The following is a 17,096-nucleotide window of genomic DNA, read 5'->3' as shown; positions in this document are numbered from 1 at the left end:
ATTTTTGAGTGTTGGGAGCAGCAGTAATGAAGGAACTCTGGCAGCCACAATAAGCTGACTTATCCCTTCTTCTGCGAGAGCTGCTATACATCATGACGAGTTCCTGCCCATCTTTGCCCCGCTCTCCCTATGTTTTAAAATTTGGAAGCAAGACTGGTGGGGCTTTCGGTGCTTCTCCAGCTCTTCTTTTGGCCATATGAATCCTCTCCATGTCCGTATTGTCTGTTCTGTAGAGGCTGGTGTGCCATACATTTTTTTTAAATTAAAGTAGACCACCGCTGGACAGGAAAAGGTTGAGAAACACCGTTCTATCCAACTCTCCGGTTCCTCTGTCCTGCTGCAACAGTCTCTTTCTGCTACCGCCCTGCTCTTCCTCTCACTTCTGATTGGCTGTTGCTACCAATGAGGTCATCACTCTGCGACTGCTGGTTGAGCTGCCCGAGGAAAAGAAAAAGGCGCCAATAACAGAGAGGGTTGCTAGCACTCAGCTACCCCATCGCCCAGTCCAAAAATATTTCTGCCGTACAACGGAAAAAAACAATCTGGCAACACTAGCCAGGATGCCACTGCGTGAGTCCGCTGTTCCCTACCGCTAGGGTGCACGAGGCCCGCCATGCCGTTGCCCCCAGATGCCATGGGGGACTCTTCTCTCAGCCGGACCCCTATTCCCGTGCCAGCCTATTTCAAACAGGCAGAAAGCAGCTTCTCACGGAAGCGGCAAGGGCGCCCCCTTTGTTATACGCTGCCTCCCCGTCCGCCTGCCAAGAGTGCCCCGCCCATCAGTCGTCTGTTCCCACATCGCCATCAGTCTTGGAGCCAGCCTCGGCCACAGAGTGTCTCTTTCCGTAGCCCAGAACGACAGCCGCTGCACAGCCGACTCTATGATGAAAGCAGACGTGAACTCTTCTTTGAGCAGTGCTTCCAGAGGATCTGCAAGCTAGGACGAGGCTCCTTTGGGGAGGTTTACAAGGTGATGGAAGGAGCCTGCTGGCTTTGGTCAGCTAGTCATCATTTGCTTGTGACATTTCTCTGTGCTCTGTCCTTATCAGGAAGCCATCGTTCGTGCAGTCTCTGTTTATGTTCTGCCCTGTTTTCTCTCTCATTATGTGACTAACATGCATAGAATCTCTGTATGAACCATTCCTTCCTGTCCTCACTGGAAATATTTCCGTGCTGTGTTCAACTCTGAGGGAACTATCGTCCATCTAGCCTCATTCTGAGTCCCATTCTATTTGACTTTCATCAGAGAGCTGTTATATTCATGACTTTCCTGTGTACTCTGGCCTTTCTGGTTCTTGTCAAAGATCTATGGCTCAAAGTCTCTCTGCTTGCTCATTGTATGATTGTCATCAGGAATCTCTCATGTACCTCTTCTTATTCCATCTGGCTCTGGTTAAGGAGGTGTCACAGCCTTTCTTATCACTCTCATCAGCGAACCGTTATCAATATATGAAGTATTCTGGACACACTACATGTTAATAAGAAGTGTTATTCTGCATTCCCAGGTCAGGAGCCGGGAGGATGGCCAACTCTATGCTGTTAAACGCTCCATGGAACACTTCCGGGGTGAGTCAGACCGGCAGCGCAAGCTGGCAGAGGTGCAGAAGCATGAGCGGGTGGGCTGGCACCCCAACCTTGTGCGCTTTGTGCAAGCCTGGGAGGAGAAACGACAGCTGTACATCCAGACAGAACTCTGTGAGGCCAGCCTGCAGCAGCACTGTGAGGAGCAAGGGCCCCTACCTGAGCGCCAGGTCTGGGCATTCCTCTGTGACTTGCTACATGGCCTGCACCACTTGCATCAGCGTGATCTGCTGCACATGGATATTAAGCCTGCCAATATCTTCCTGTCCTCTCACAGTACCTGTAAACTGGGTGATTTTGGGCTGATGCTGGAGTTGGGCCGTGGTAGCCTGAGTGATGCTCAGGAAGGGGACCCCCGCTACATGGCTCCCGAGCTCCTTGATGGAGAATACACCAAGGCTGCTGATATTTTCAGGTGAGATTTCAGGGTCTTTCATGGGGAAGAAGGTATTTTTCTGCCAGACCCACATGGGCTCAATAACTAGCATTATAATGGCTCATTAGTGATATTGTGGAAGAGCTTTTGGGAATGTTTTGCCTTTATGAAGATGATACCAAAATCTGCAACGGGTTAGACATGAAAAGTGTAGAAAGCATGAGGAGGGATCTAGTAAAGAATGGTCTTGAGTCTGGCAGCTAAGACTTAATGGTTAAAAATGCAGAGTCATGCATTTGGGTTGCAAAAACCTAAGGGAGCGGTACAATGTAAAGGTTGCAGTTCTGTGCACAAAAGAAGAGCAGGATTTGGGGGTAAATATATTTAATGTCCAAACAAGTAGATAAAATGCAAATAAAAGCATGAAAGATGCTTGGGTGCATAGGGAAAGAAATAAGCAGCAGAAAAATAAGACGATATTGCCTCTGTATATATCTTTCTGGTGAGACCTCATTTGTAATACTTTGTACAATTCTGGAGACTGCACCTTCAAAGAGATAAGAAACATAAGAAATTGCCATACTGGGGCAGACCAAGCGTCCATCAAGCCCAACATCCTGTTTCAAATAGTGGCCAATGCAGGCTACAAGTACCTGGCAAGTGCCCAAAAACTAAGAAGATTCAATGCTACTGATGCTAGTAATAGCAGTGGCTATTTTCTAAGTCAACTTGATTAATAGCAGGTAATGGACTTCTCCAAGAACTGATCCAAACCTTTTTTAAACCCAGCTACACTAACTGCCCTAACCACATACCCTGGCAACAAATTCCAGAGTTTAATTGTGCGTTGAGTGAAAAAAAATGTTCTCTGATTAGTTTTAAATGTGCTATATGCTAACTTCATGGAGTGCCCCTAGTCCTTCTATTATTCAAAAGATTAAATAACTGATTAACATTTACCAGTTCTAGACCTTTCATGATTTTAAACACCTCTATCATATCCCCCCTCAGCCGTCTCTTCTCCATGCTGAACTCTTTAGTCTTTCCTCCTAGGGGAGCTGTTCCATTCCCTTTATCATTTTGGTTGCTGTTCTCTGTACCTTCTCCATCGCAACGATATCTTTTTTGAGATGCGGCGACCAGAATTGTACACAGTATTCAAGGTGCGGTCTCATCATGGAGCGATACAGAGACATTATGACATTTTCTATTTTATTCACCATTCCCTTCCTAATAATTCCTAACTTTTGCTTTTTTGACTGCCGCAGCACACTGAGCTGACTATTTCAATATATTATCCACTATGACGCCTAGATCTCTTTCCTGGGTGGTAGCTCCAAATCTGGAACTTAACTTTGTGTAACTACAGCAAGGATTATTTTTCCCTATATGCATCATCTTGCATGTTAAATTTCATCTGTCATTTGGATGCCCAATTTTCCAGTCTCACAAGGTTCTCTTGTAATTTATCACAATCTTGTGATTGAATAATTTTGTATCATCTGCAAATTTGATTACCTCACTTGTTGTATTCCTTTCCAGATAATTTATAAATATATTGAAAAGCACGGGTCCCAGTATAGATCCCTGAAGCACTCCACTGCTCACACCCCTCCACTGAGAACATTGTCCATTTAATCCTACTCTCTGTTTCCTGTCTTTTAACCAGTTTGTAATCCACGAAAGGACATCGGCACCTATCCCATTACTTTTTACTTTTCCTAGAAGCCTCTCATGAGGAACTTTGTCAAATGCCTTCTGAAAATCTAAATACACTACATCTACTGGTTCACCTTTATCCACATGTTTACTAACCCCTTCAAAAAAGTGAAGCAGATTTGTGAGACAAGAGTTGTCTTAGGTAAAGCCATGCTGACTTTGTTCCATTAATCCATGTCTTTCTATACGTTCTGTGATTTTGATCTTTAGAACACTTTCCACTATTTTTCCTGGCACTGAAGTCAGGCTAACTGGTCTGTAGTTACCCGGATCACCCCTGGAGCCCTTTTTCAATATTGGGGTTACATTAACTACCCTCCAGTCTTAAGGTACAATGGATGATTTTAATGATAGGTTACAAATTTTTACTAATAGATCTGAAATTTCATTTTTGAGTTCCTTCAGAACTACCATCTGGTCCAAGTGATTTACTAATCTTCAAATAGTTAGCTTAGAGGGCAGCTTCTAAAAAGGGGCAGAGGTCTTCATCATAAAGCATTTAAGGGCAAACTTAAGTTCTAAATGACCATATAGACAGACATGGCCTAAAGAGAGAGATCGTGGTTTTAGCAAAGGAAAGTTTTTGCCTTAGAAATCTATTAATTTTTTTGAAGATGTAAATGAGCATGTAGATAAAGTTGGGCTTGTTCATTTATTATTTACGGATTTTTTATATACCGGGGCACGTAAATAACATCACCTCGGTTTACATTCAAACATTAATTCAGCATAGTGCTTTACAGTATAACATTATAACTGAAAGAGTACAAAACCATGTATAACTTTGTATAAAGAAAATAAATATCACATTTTTTTTGGTTGTCTGTGGAAATAAACTAGAAAGCAAAGAATAGGACTCAGTTCATTAATAGTAGGCTTTTTTGAATAACCAGGTTTTTAAGTTTTGTTTACATTTTTTGTGGCAAAATTCCTGGCGTAATTCCGATGGCATGGTGTTCCATATTGTGGATCCAGCAATGATGAATGAACGTTCCTTCGTAGAAGAAAGATTGGTCAGATTAGGTGCAGGGATCTTCAGTTTAGCTAAATGCTGGAATCTGGTTGGGCGGATTGATGTTTTGAATTGTAGGTGATCAGTGAACCAGCGCATATCTCTGTTGTGAATGGCTTTATGTATAAGCGTCATGGATTTATATATTATTCTGGATGCCACGGGTAGCCAGTGTAATGACTGAAGTGCTGGAGTGATGTGCTCGTGGCGGCTTGTGTCGGTGATGATGCGGGCAGCTGCGTTTTGTAACATTTGCAAGGGTTGAATTGTAGTTTTAGGTAGACCTAGTAGCAATGCATTGCAGTAATCAAGCTTCGATAAAATAGTTGCCTGTAATACAGTGCGGAAGTCATATTGGTATAAGAGAGGTTTAATACGTTTTAGTGTATGTAGCTTGAAGAATCCACTTTTAACTGTATCCGCGATGAATTTTTTAAACGTGAGATTGCTGTCGATGATGCCAAGGCTGCGTACTTGCTATGTCATAGAAGAAGTGTCTTGTGAATGACCAGTGTAGCTCAGTGTTGCATTTTTTGGAGGTGAAATAATGATAAGCTTAGTTTTATTGGTGTTAATAGCCAATTGGTTGACCGTGAGAATTGTTTTAATTTCTAATAAGGCTGCATTCCAAGTGTTCAGGGCATTTGTGATTGTGCTAATAATTGGTATGAGTATCTGAACATCATCTGCGTAGATGAAGTGTTGAAGACCCAGTTTTGAAAGTAGCTGGCATAGTGGTGTAAGGTAAATATTAAATAATGTAGAGGAAAGAGAGGATCCTTGGGGGACTCCTTGAGAGAGATTTCTTGGTTTGGATTCACTTAGTCCACTTTTAACACTGTAAGTTCTGTTGCTCAGGAATGACTGGAACCATAGTAGTGCTGAGCCCGAAATACCTATTTCAGAGAGGCAGGTTATGAGGGTATTGTGATTAACCGTATCGAAAGCTGCTGATATATCAAGAAGGGCGATGATATATGAGTTTCCAGCGTCTAAAGCTTTTAGTAGCACCTCTGAAAGTGATATCAAAAGCGTTTCCGTGCTGTGGTACTTTCTGAACCCAAATTGGGATGGGAAAAGTAGTTGATGTTCATTTAGGTAATCAGTTAGTTGTTTGTTGATGACTCTTTCCATAATTTTTGAAAGGAAGAGTAGGTTTGATACTGGGCGATAGTTTGCTGGATCAGATGAATCAAGGTTTGATTTTTTCATCGTAGGAGTTATGATAGCATGTTTGAGTATAGAAGGAACTATGCCTGTGGTGATGGATTTGTTGAGAATCTTTGCAATGGGTTTTGCTATTGTTGAACGTATTGAGAGAAGAGTCTTAGTGGGCATGATGTCTGTGGGGTGGAAAGCTGGTTTCATTTTCTTTAGAATTGACTCAACTTCAATACCAGTAGTGATCTCAAGATTAATAAGCTTAGTTACGGATTTATTTTGTGTGGCAGATGTAGCTTGGTTGGTGTGAGTAGAATCGGTATAGAAAGGGGGATTGTTGATGCAGGTGGAGTTGAAGTTAATGTTTGAGTTCGGTGCAATTTGTGACTTAAATCGCATTAAAATGGATTGTATTTTGTTATAAAAGAAAGTAGCTAGTTCCTCACATTTTGAATCATTGTCATTGTTTTGGCTAGTGTGAGCTGGAGCAGTTACAAGGCTTTTGACATATTGGAAGAGTGCTTGAGGGTTGAATTGGTATTGATGAATTCTGGCAGCGTAGAAATCTTTCTTCATTTTATCGGTGGTTTGGCAATATTTGTGTAGCAAAGATTTGAATTTTAATAAAGTAGTAGAATTTTGGTTTCTGCGCCATTCTTTTTCTGTTTTACGAAGCTCCGTTTTCATAGCTTTTAAAACAGGAGTATACCAAGGGGTTTTTTTTTATTAACTTTTCAGTATTAATTTCTTTAGATTGTATGGGACAGAAGTTCTCTGCTATATTACTGGTAATTTTAAACCAAGATGATGTAGCTGTTTCAGATCTGTTTTAAGATCTTCTGATATCACATTAATAATTTCATCTGTTTGACCTTGTTTTCGGAAGTAGATAGTTTTTTTGCTGTGAACATTAGTTGGTGAGTGTTTTATTGTGCAGCAAGTGTTTTATTGTGCAGCAAGTTTTATTGTGCAGCAATCCGGAAGTGGTCAGACCAGGGAATAGGGGTGCAGCGGGGAAGTTTAGTTTCAATAAGGGAGTTAGTGAAAATGACATCAAGGGTATGACCTTGTTCATATAGTGTATTTGTATTTTCAGAAGGCATTTGACAAAGTCCATCATGAGAGACTCCTTAAGAAGTTACAAAGCTTGGGGGTAACGTGCACAGAGTGGCAGTTACTACCTTGGGAAGCTTGCTGGGCAGTCTAGATGGACTATTTTGGTCTTTTTCTAATGTCATTACTAAGTTACTGTGAGATGGGGACCGTGTTCTATTGTGGACCTGGAACAGGATAAAAGAGAGGAACCAGAGGGTAGGACTAAATGACAGTTTTCCAAATGGAGAATGATCAATATTTATTAATGGAATACCACAGGGATCTGTACTGGGACCTATGCTGTTTCAACATATTAATAAATGATATGGAAAAGGGAGTGAAAAGTGAGGTGATCAGGCTTTCAGGTAATACAAAATTATTCAAATTTGTTAAAACAGCAGTGGATTGTGAGAAACCGCAGAATGAATGTGCAAGACTGGGCATCTGCCATGCTTGCTGGGCATCTGCCCAGGCTTGCTGGGCAGTCCATCTAGACTGCCCAGCAAGCTTCCCAAGGTAGTAACTGCCACTCTGTGCACGTTACCCCCAAGCTTTGTAACTTCTTAAGGAGTCTCTCATGATGGACTTTGTCAAATGCCTTCTGAAAGTTGAAAGTTAATATGGAAAAGTTGAAAGTTAATATGGAAAAGTTGAAAGTTAATATGGAAAAGTACAAAGTGATGCACATAGGGAAAAATAATCCCAGCTACAGGTACACAGGGTTGGATTCTGTATTATGAGTCACCAGCCAGGAAAAGGAGTCCTTGTGGACAATACATGACATCCTCGGCTCAGCGTGCTGCAGCAGTCAAAAAAGCAAATAGAATGTTAGGAATGATCTGAAAAGGAATGGAGAATACAATGGAAAATATCGTATTGCCTCTTTCTCAATATATGGTGTGACGCCCTATCTCAACAAAGATATGGCAGAACCAGAAAAGGTTTGGGGGGGGGGGGGGAGCAATAAAAATAAAGGAGTCATTCTGTCGCCTTTATCATGAGGAGGCTACAGGTTTGGGCTTTTCAGCTTGGAGAAGAGATGGCTGAGAAGGGACTTGATAGAAGTTTATAAGATCATGAGAAGGGTGGCATGGGTAAATAAAGGGTAGTTATTTATCCTTTCAGATAATACTAAAACAAGGAAACAATTCATGAAACTAACAACCAGCAGATGTAAAACAAATCATATAAAGTACATTGTCATTCAGTCCAGAAACAAGCTGTGGAATCTGTTGCCAGAGGATGTGGTCAAGGTGACTAGCATAGAGAGATTTAAAAGAGGTTTGGACAAGTTCTTGGAGGAAAAGACCATAAAACATATTAGCTAGGTAAGCTAAGGAAAGCCATTGCTAAACCTGGGAGTAACGAGAAATAGATTAGGGCTTCCCAAACTGTGGGTCAGGACCTCAGCTGGGGTCCCAAGTGCCTCAAATGGCATTGCAGGGTCTGTAAGCTAGCATGCACTCACAAGTCTGCAGTGACCCCACCCTCACGTGATTTTTCGTGCTAACAGGAAGCCATACCCATAGCCATGATAATTGAGTGTATTCTCTTTGTTGCTTTATTTATACTTTGATGCTCCATACATACTAACTGTAGTCAACCAGCAGGATGAATTTCTATTAAGCACCCAACCACAAGTAATGTCTTTTGAAATAAACTCTTATATGTTACCGAATTCTAATGGCACCACCCATGTTATTTATGAACTATATTTTCCTTTGATATAGGTGCCCATCTGTAAACCATTATGATGGTGAATAACTTAATGACGGTATATAAAAACTCTTAACTAAATAAATAGTATATGTAGCATTAAGGGGAGGGGGGGTGGGCGGGAAGTACTTTTTCAGTTACAAAATTGTACAGCTGTCTTGAATGTTGTTGATTCATATTGTTTATTGTCTCAACCGTTTTGTAGTTACATGTTTTTGACAGCAATAAAAAATTCCTAATTAAAAAAAAATTGTTTCCACAATGATACTTCAACCCATGCTCTTCCATTCAGCTTTATAACTACAAAGACTTGAGTACTGGATCCAAGGCAGTCATTGTAAAATGATATTTGCTCCGATTACTGCAGCTATAGACGAGACCTGTGAGTGGGCTGTTGACTCTGGCTCCTTGCTTGCAACCTCAGAGCAGTCAAACCTGCAATCCTCTTTTGAACTGCAACAGCGAACACTGAACATAGATGAGAATGCCTGAAACCCCCCCCCCCCCCCCCCCCCCCACTAGACCCTTCAAGGTTCGGCGTGGATAGGTCTTGAAGACCATGGTCTGCTGAATTCTCCTTCAGTTTACCTGAATTCTACTGGAAAAGGGTCCATTGGGGCCCTGCAGCAGACAAGTGCTTGCAACCTGATACCGATAGCCTTTTCTGCACAAGATGTGGCTAAGCACTACTCTTCTTCATTCTCTCACTTCATCACAGCAATGCCTGTTCCTGGAAGAAATGTCCATTTGACAACTGCAATCCAGAAGAGCCTTAATCTTATCAGCTGCTGAATATGCATTCAGCTCCCGATTGTAATCACTTCATCTTTATAGCTAATGCCTTTTCCACTATTCCAGCACATCTTATCTCTGGAATGAACTATTGACTTGTCTCACATTCTTGACTCAGCTGGATGGTGTTTCCAGTACAATTCAGGCGAAACATTATGACCTCATAAGGATGACTACCTGCAATGCCTTCACACTATTGAAGTTCACCTTAGTGAAAACTTCACCCTTCTCTCTAGCTGAAAGAAAACTGCAATCTATGTATCCGGTGCCGAGTGCTCTTTCAGGCTACATGTGGTGCTGTGGGCTGCTTGGACTATCTAGTCCATCCTCCCAGCTCGGTGCTCTTTGCTTCCCTTGGCAGCCATCTTGTTTCCTGCACAAACTTGTATTTATATAGAGGCATTCTCAGCAGTCAACTGCCAGCTTTGTCCTACCTCAGTCCTCTTACTCTTGCTCCTGCATTTGGAAGACTTCTTTGTTTCCTAACTTTACAGCCTGCACTCCTGCTTAGTCTCCTCTCTGGCTTCTAGTTTCCTAGTGATCCAGTTCCTTGTTCAGTTCCAGGCCTATCTGTTTCTCTCTCTCTTTTTTTTTTTTTCACCTCTCATGTCTCACTGGCCACCAGCACCAGAGGGCCTGACCCGAAGGGAAGGTGGCTGGCAAAGATTGAAAATACCCATAATTCTGCTTCCACAAACATCAACTTGGATTCGCCTTACAGATATTAAGCCATTCACTCCTGGGACAGCTCAGTGACAACAACCAATTTTATCAATACCAACCCTGGAACTTTAACAAGATAATCTTGTCAACTTATATTCCTGTGGATTTCAACCGTTTATCATCCAAGAATCATCATCTGTTTCCGAATTTATGAATAATACTTCATCCAACCATGGTTACCAAGCCTCCACTCATCTTGTTCTTGAATCTACTTCATCTTAACCCAATCATGTGATTCATATAAATGGCCCCAAAATCACAGAAATCCTCCTCAAGAAAGAAATGACAAGTATACCCCTCATTTGGACACTGAGCACATAACTATAAGAGCTGCAGATGTCTTTCAAAAGAGCTTTTAAAAGAATGTTGTCTTCCATCACTTTTGATTACACCATTTCCAACTTCTCTTCCATGATTACTTCTGCTTCCAGTTATCATCCCGATATCCATCCTCATCATCATCATGTGAAAAGAAGATGAATAGCACCATTGAATCCATCTAGTTGTTACAAATGTATGCATTATTTAATTCCGAACCTCTGAATCTATGAACTAGTGAAAAATGTTTCCTCCATTGTAGAGAAAAGAGCCAATGAAACTAGCAAAAACTAATAAAAGCCTCAACAAGAAGTTTTCTTACTTGCTGGGGTGGTTTAAAAACAACAGAAATTGTTCTCCTTTCAGGAAGAGTCTGTTTGATGGAATATGAACTTATGGTAAGGCATTTAAGTGTATGTGTAAATAAAATGATATGTGGGGGCATGGTATGCTATATTTAAGAAAGTATAAGGTTAGATCTGCTTAGCTAGAATATTTTATTACTGCCTTGCATTTACTCTGACCTGTAATAACCCTCAGAAAATTTAAGTTTTGGAAGTCTAATGTTGCTATAAACATTTACATTAACTAATCTGAACTTTATTAATTGTTGATTATATATAAACTATGAACAAAAGACAGCTGGCCATTTCCTGCCTCCCCCTCTCTTGGGAGGATCCATTTTCGGTTCAGAGCTTCAAAACTGCAAATAACTTTTAATGTTAATATTTCCTATGAACTTAGTCCCAATGGACCTTCTTATATTTATCGTTTGAATCAAAATGTATTATTTTGTCATACTAAATATGACAAGGGGAGAGGAATGTTGGGATGCTTTGAAAAGGTTTTCCTATGAAACTGCTATAACTGCACTGTAAATTTATACTGATTAGACTTGTAGAATTATTGAAGATTGCTGACATGCCAGAATATGCTGAAATGATAGAATGTAGGCCAAAGGTTAAAAAGTATGTTGAGTTCAAAATGACATACCTGCCTTCTGCGCTTAATTTACAATAAATCACATGACTTACAAGAATCCCAGCCTATTAACATATGAGACAAAATTATAATTTCAACAATTAGGAAAATAATATGCAAACAAACTAGCTTATTGGTGTGTAAATTGGAGGTGGTAATCTATTTAATTTGGTATGTAAACAATGCTCTCTGAGACTTCTTCTGAATTGCCTTGCTGGTAATCTCGCACTCTCCTGGAATAATCCAATATTTTATCCAAAATAAAAGATCTTTCTTCAAATGCTTATTCTGGTTAAACCACAATACTACTTGCCTAATGTTATCCATGTAATATTACTTGGATAATTTTCAAACCTATGTTTGAATATACATAGGGACCTTTGTTTTCAGTTTTTATTTTATTTTTCCTGGGAATGTCAATGTTAAAATAAAAAGAAATCAGTGGAAAAATGACCTTGGTATAACAAATAGGAGAAAAATCAGTGGAAAAGTCATTTTTCATCTGATCTTTTTTGTTATAACATTGAAATTCCAAAGAAAAATAAAATTAATAACTGAAAACTAGGGTCTCTAAATAAACAGCAAGATAACAGTTCACCAGTCACATGTACCATCCCGCCTCCCTTTCTGGAGTTGAGTTCATTAACTTAATTATAGCACTGAGGCATGCGTAGAGAGATCTTCAGGTCTTTACTGGAAAGCTCTGGAAAAACGTTCTGTGTTGGTATTGTCAGTTGATGTCACCCATGTGTGTGACTATTGAACTGCTATCTTCAGAGAACACTTGTTACAGCTAAACAAATTTGTTTTCTCTGCCTCTGTACAGCCTGGGGATGAGCATCCTAGAGATTGCCTGCAATATGGATTTACCAAAGGGAGGCGAAAGTTGGCAGCAGCTCCGCCAGGGGTATCTACCCCCTGAATTCACTGCTGGTAAGAGACATACTTAATCCATTGCATAGGCTGGTAGGGTTTTTTTTTATATACTATGTTAGTAGGGAGTGGTTCCATTCCTTAGATCATTTTCAAATTTTTGATTGGCTATGAACAGTTTTGTGATGAATAACGCACTTTATTTACTTTGCCAGAAAATCATAACACTTGGGATTGCAGTGTGCAAAAGTCATTTTTATACTGTCTCCTGAGATGTCAATAATAGTTGCATCAATTCTCTGAGGACAAGCAAGATGGCAGGGCTCACACATGGGTGATATCATCAGATGGAGCCCAGCAGAGAAATTTGATATCAGTTTGTAGAAATTGTGAGCATTGTCGCACAAAAAGGATTAGGGGAATTATAAATGTGTGGTTGATCAAAATTTGTCCAATGCAAACCACACCACCATTAAATGTGTACTACTCTGTTTTTAATAGTGCTTTAATGAAATCAGTCAAATATCATTTTTTATATTTTTCTTTTGCATGTAAAAGATATAAAATAAACCTTTTATTATTATTTACTGACCAAGTCTTTTAACATACTGACTTATAAACAACGGTATTCCTTTCTATCTCTCTTTTTTTTTATATAGCAGGAGGGAGGGGGCTGGCGATAGTGCTAGAGGTGGTTCAGGAGACTTTAATCAAGTGGTTCTCCCTCAAGGGTTCCTCACACTTTTCTGTTGGAATTAGCATTGCTAGCACTACAAGAAAAATTTTTTTAAGCTTTAAGGGCACGTATTACCAGCAAATCACGGGGCCTTTATGGCCCCAGGTCTTGCTAATGTATACGTCCAGGACTTTGAAAAGAAATGGCTCACTAATTGCCCATACAAGTACAACATCAGATTTTGGAAACTGTATGTAGACATGTTGTGGACAGGAGATGTATCCGGGTTAAAGAAGTGCCTGTCATGGTTGAATGCACGAGATTCTAATTTACATTTTACTTTCATCTCGAGTAAAGAACAGGTATTGTTTCTGGACATCAGAGTTTGTTTGGAAAATTCTTTTTCCATACATCAAAAGGCAACCGATCGGAACACCCTGCTTCATTACAGAAGCTTCCATGCTAGGCATCTCAGACAATTTACCCAAAGGGACAATTCCTGTATCTTAGACGCCTCTGCTCTATGGTAGAGGAATTCAAAATACAAGCAGCAGACATGAAACAATGCTTTACTGAACAAGGATATCCAAATCATATCATCAAAAAGCTTATAAAAGAGCACAGTGGGCCAACAGAGATCACCTTTTGTCTTCATCAACAAGACATAGAACAAAAAATAGTGTGTGTGTTGCCATACATTCCATATACACAAGCGCTTCAATCAAGCATTCATCCAGCCTTTCATCAACCACTCACTTTTGCTCTGACTAGAGCTCAGAATCTTCGAGATTAGTTGGTTCATTCGGCTCATTACACACCCGATCACAATCATGTCTCTGACCCTATAAAATGTGGGATTTTTTCTTGCGGACATTGCAACATTTGTAAACATACGATGCGGGGACTAGAATTAAAATTAGCACATTGGAAACCTCTTAAATTTACACAATCATTGTTTTGTTCCTTGGAAGGAGTCATGTATTTAGTATTACATTCAGGTACTGTAGGTATTTCATTCAGGTGTACTGTAGGTATTTCCCTATCCCCAGATAGGGGGGTCATTTTCTATCGCTTATCGCATGCGATAGCTTGCTGGGGGCAGAGTCGGGGCGGCGAGGAGGCAGACGCTGCAATGTCTTTGCTGGCAGTGGTAAGGTAAGCACCGTTATTGTCGCCAGTAGCGAAAGCCGGCAGCGATAACACCGCGGTGGTGCGATGGCTGCTGGCTTTCGCAGGCCCGTCCCCTGTTTCGCTGGATTCACCATTCTGCGTTAGAATGTACCTGAATCCACTTGAGTTTGTACCTGAGGCAATGGAGGGTAAAGTGACAGTGGGACTTGAACCCTGGTCTCCTGGTTCGTAGCCCACTGCTCTAACCACTAGGCTAATCCTCCACTCCTTGTCTTTTATATGTGGGAAAGACGACACGCATGTTTCGAACATACAAGATTGCATTAGCAGGCAAAAACTTGAAGCACTTTTGGTAGCCCACTGGATAGAGGCGTCTCATAACATAGAGGAATTACAAACAGTATGCCTCATCCAACTCCATCACTCTCCTCAAGGAAGTGAGTTTGACTTGTGGCTATTACAATTAGAACAATGTTTCATTTTCAAATAGGACACAGTTTGCCCTAAAGGCCTTCATAAAGAAATTGAATGGGTGCATTTTTCTGAAATGGATCGTATAGTGATTAAGCTTTCTCTTAGTGCCCATCCGAATAGTAATTAGAATACTGATAGCTTTTTCCAAATCTCATTGTAAAACATCTAAAAAGACACATCATATGATTACATTTATTTAAAAAAAACAAAAACACAAAAGTAGCAAGAATAAGGCATCCATTTTATTTATTTTTACAAATGAGAACCACTGCTTCATCAGGTTAAATTTCCAGCATCTCTTTATTAGAAAGTTCTTTTTTGACAGTCCGTGTGGGGCTTCAAGAAGCGGCAGTTTGTTTAAACAGTCTTTCAAAACTCCTCCTGGTGACAGATGACTTCATTAGAGAACCTTCTTCATTGGTCCCTTGAAATATAAAACCGTGCAGTAAGCTACCGCAAATGCTTTCAACATGGCAGTGTGCACCCAGACTCATTACAGATGAATAGTAAGTTGATGGTTGGTTAATTTTATTTTATTCTTTCATATTTACACTTTTGGAGAATTCATAAGGCATAGTGATAATTGTTTGAGTAGCTCTCAAGCCCCTGAAGCAGACGGAGTCCCGTCGAAATGCTGGCAGTGTCGGGCAAGGAAGTAGCAAGCGGGGATGTTTCAGCGACAAGCGAGTAAGTGATTTCCAGCGCCGCTGATTCCAAGCTGTTAAAAACTAAAAAACAAAAAATACTGCCAGCCCCTCCTCCTACTATATAAAAAAGAGAGAGAGAGAGAAAGGAATACGGGTTGTTTATAAATCAGTACATTAAAAGACTTGGACTGTAAATAATAATAGGTTTATTTTATATCTTTTATATGCAAAAGAAAAATATTAAAAATATTTGATTGATTTCCCTAAAGCACTATTAAAAACAGAGTAGTACATGTTTAATGGTGGTGTGGTTTGCCCAGCTCCATCTGTGATACTGTTCCGGATAAATTTTGATCAACCAACACGTTTATAATTCCCCATATCTTTTTTTTTTGTGTGACTGTTTAGTGAGTTGGGGATTGTTCCAGAGGCTTGTTTGTTTTTTTTAGTGGAAATTGTGAGCATGCCATACTGCCACACATTCATGTGGTGGCCCCTTCAGTCTCATATTTTCCATGGAACCCAGCTAAGAGGGAACCTCCTGCTTCCTGAGAAAACAGGATTCATCTTTTGTGGCGCCTCATGGTCGTCTTTTGTTCAGGGTAGATTTTATTGATCTGCTTTCTAAGTTTTCTTTATTTTCAGCAGCTGTGTGGTGCACTGGCATCTGTGCATTCAGGTGGCACTGGTCACATTTTTATCATAAAGTTGTTTGATTTTGCTGGACTTATTTTTCGCCTGATGCTCTTTTTGGAGAAGAAGGTTACAATAAATTCTCCCTGTACCAGAGGTTCATGTCTATCACAGACCCTCCATGAAAAATGTGTCCTTTGTCTGGGGCCAACAAAGACATTAAGGGGTGTCCCCTTTGTTCAGCTAAGTTCCCTAGGGGGCACTGACTCAGCTTGACCTCATAGAAAAGCACTTCGGGATGTATTAAGTCTAGCCCATCGGTATCTGCATTGGAGGCACCAACATCAAAGGACCCAAGAGTTGCATTGACAACTGGTGGTGCATCAATATTGGGAGGGTATTGAGCCCTTTTGACAATGAGTGCCAGGAAGGATCAGGGGTATAGATGGTCTGGTGTCACCTTTCTCTTGAAAAAAGTGAAGTGTTTGTCATCTACGGTTCCAGAGTTAAGGAATCCTGATGATGTGCACTAGGTGAAAATCAAGAAGCATCGTCATTGTTGAAATGTCTTCTGAAGTGTTCCCATGGTGAGGAGAGCTCATCCTCTGTTTTGTCCCAGAAATAGTGTCAGTCTCCAAGGTTCAAGGTGTCACCCATCGACATACCAGAAACATCTCTAGTATCCCAGGAAGACATGGCCTCCCCTCCTGCTTCCCAAGCCATGTTGGCATCGGCAATCTTTGAGGAGGAGCTGGAGAAGATCCGGTAGACTTTGGAAATAAAGATGAAGAGTATCAGTGTCCTGGCATCAACAGCATTGGGGACTCTGCAAATGGACATCCAGCCAATACTGGAATCTCTACTGATGCTGGTTCTCCAATGATAAGCAGGGATGAATTAGTCATGATGTGGGTGATGGTATCTGATGGTGCCGAATGGACCCGTCTGTTTTAGCTCATAGAGCTTTTGCGCATATACTGAGCATGTGCAGGAGTTCTTGTGCAAGTATTATCTTGTGAGCTCTTCAGTCTTTTTTTGTCTGAGCTTCACCATAGATATATAACCTATCTCTCTGTTTTTCCTTATTTGAAAGCCTTCTTATAGCTCAGTTTTTTTCTAACTTTTTAGATTACCGTACTTTGTTGCCTTGCTGCCTGGGCAGCCTCTCAAACAGCACTTTTCAGTGCT

General features: G+C 40.6%; 1 protein-coding gene across 3 annotated transcripts in view; it reads left to right on the top strand.

Annotated features, from left to right (window-relative positions):
* The first annotated feature begins 323 nt into the window (after positions 1 to 323).
* PKMYT1 (protein kinase, membrane associated tyrosine/threonine 1) overlaps positions 324 to 17,096 on the top strand; it is a 60,112-nt gene continuing 43,339 nt past the window's right edge. Inside the window, exons 1-3 of one of the 3 annotated variants that reach the window (XM_029606773.1) lie at positions 324 to 970; positions 1,506 to 1,996; positions 12,301 to 12,407. In XM_029606773.1, the coding sequence (XP_029462633.1) occupies positions 614 to 970; positions 1,506 to 1,996; positions 12,301 to 12,407 (955 nt within the window). In that variant the 5' untranslated portion in view covers positions 324 to 613. The remainder of the gene's footprint in view (positions 971 to 1,505; positions 1,997 to 12,300; positions 12,408 to 17,096) is intronic. The other 2 variants (XM_029606772.1, XM_029606774.1) reach the window with 2 other exon arrangements.

The sequence above is a fragment of the Rhinatrema bivittatum genome, chromosome 6 (assembly GCF_901001135.1).
Source record: "Rhinatrema bivittatum chromosome 6, aRhiBiv1.1, whole genome shotgun sequence".
NCBI classification, from domain to species: Eukaryota; Metazoa; Chordata; class Amphibia; order Gymnophiona; family Rhinatrematidae; genus Rhinatrema; species Rhinatrema bivittatum.
This window is presented reverse-complemented; position numbering and strand designations above follow the sequence as displayed.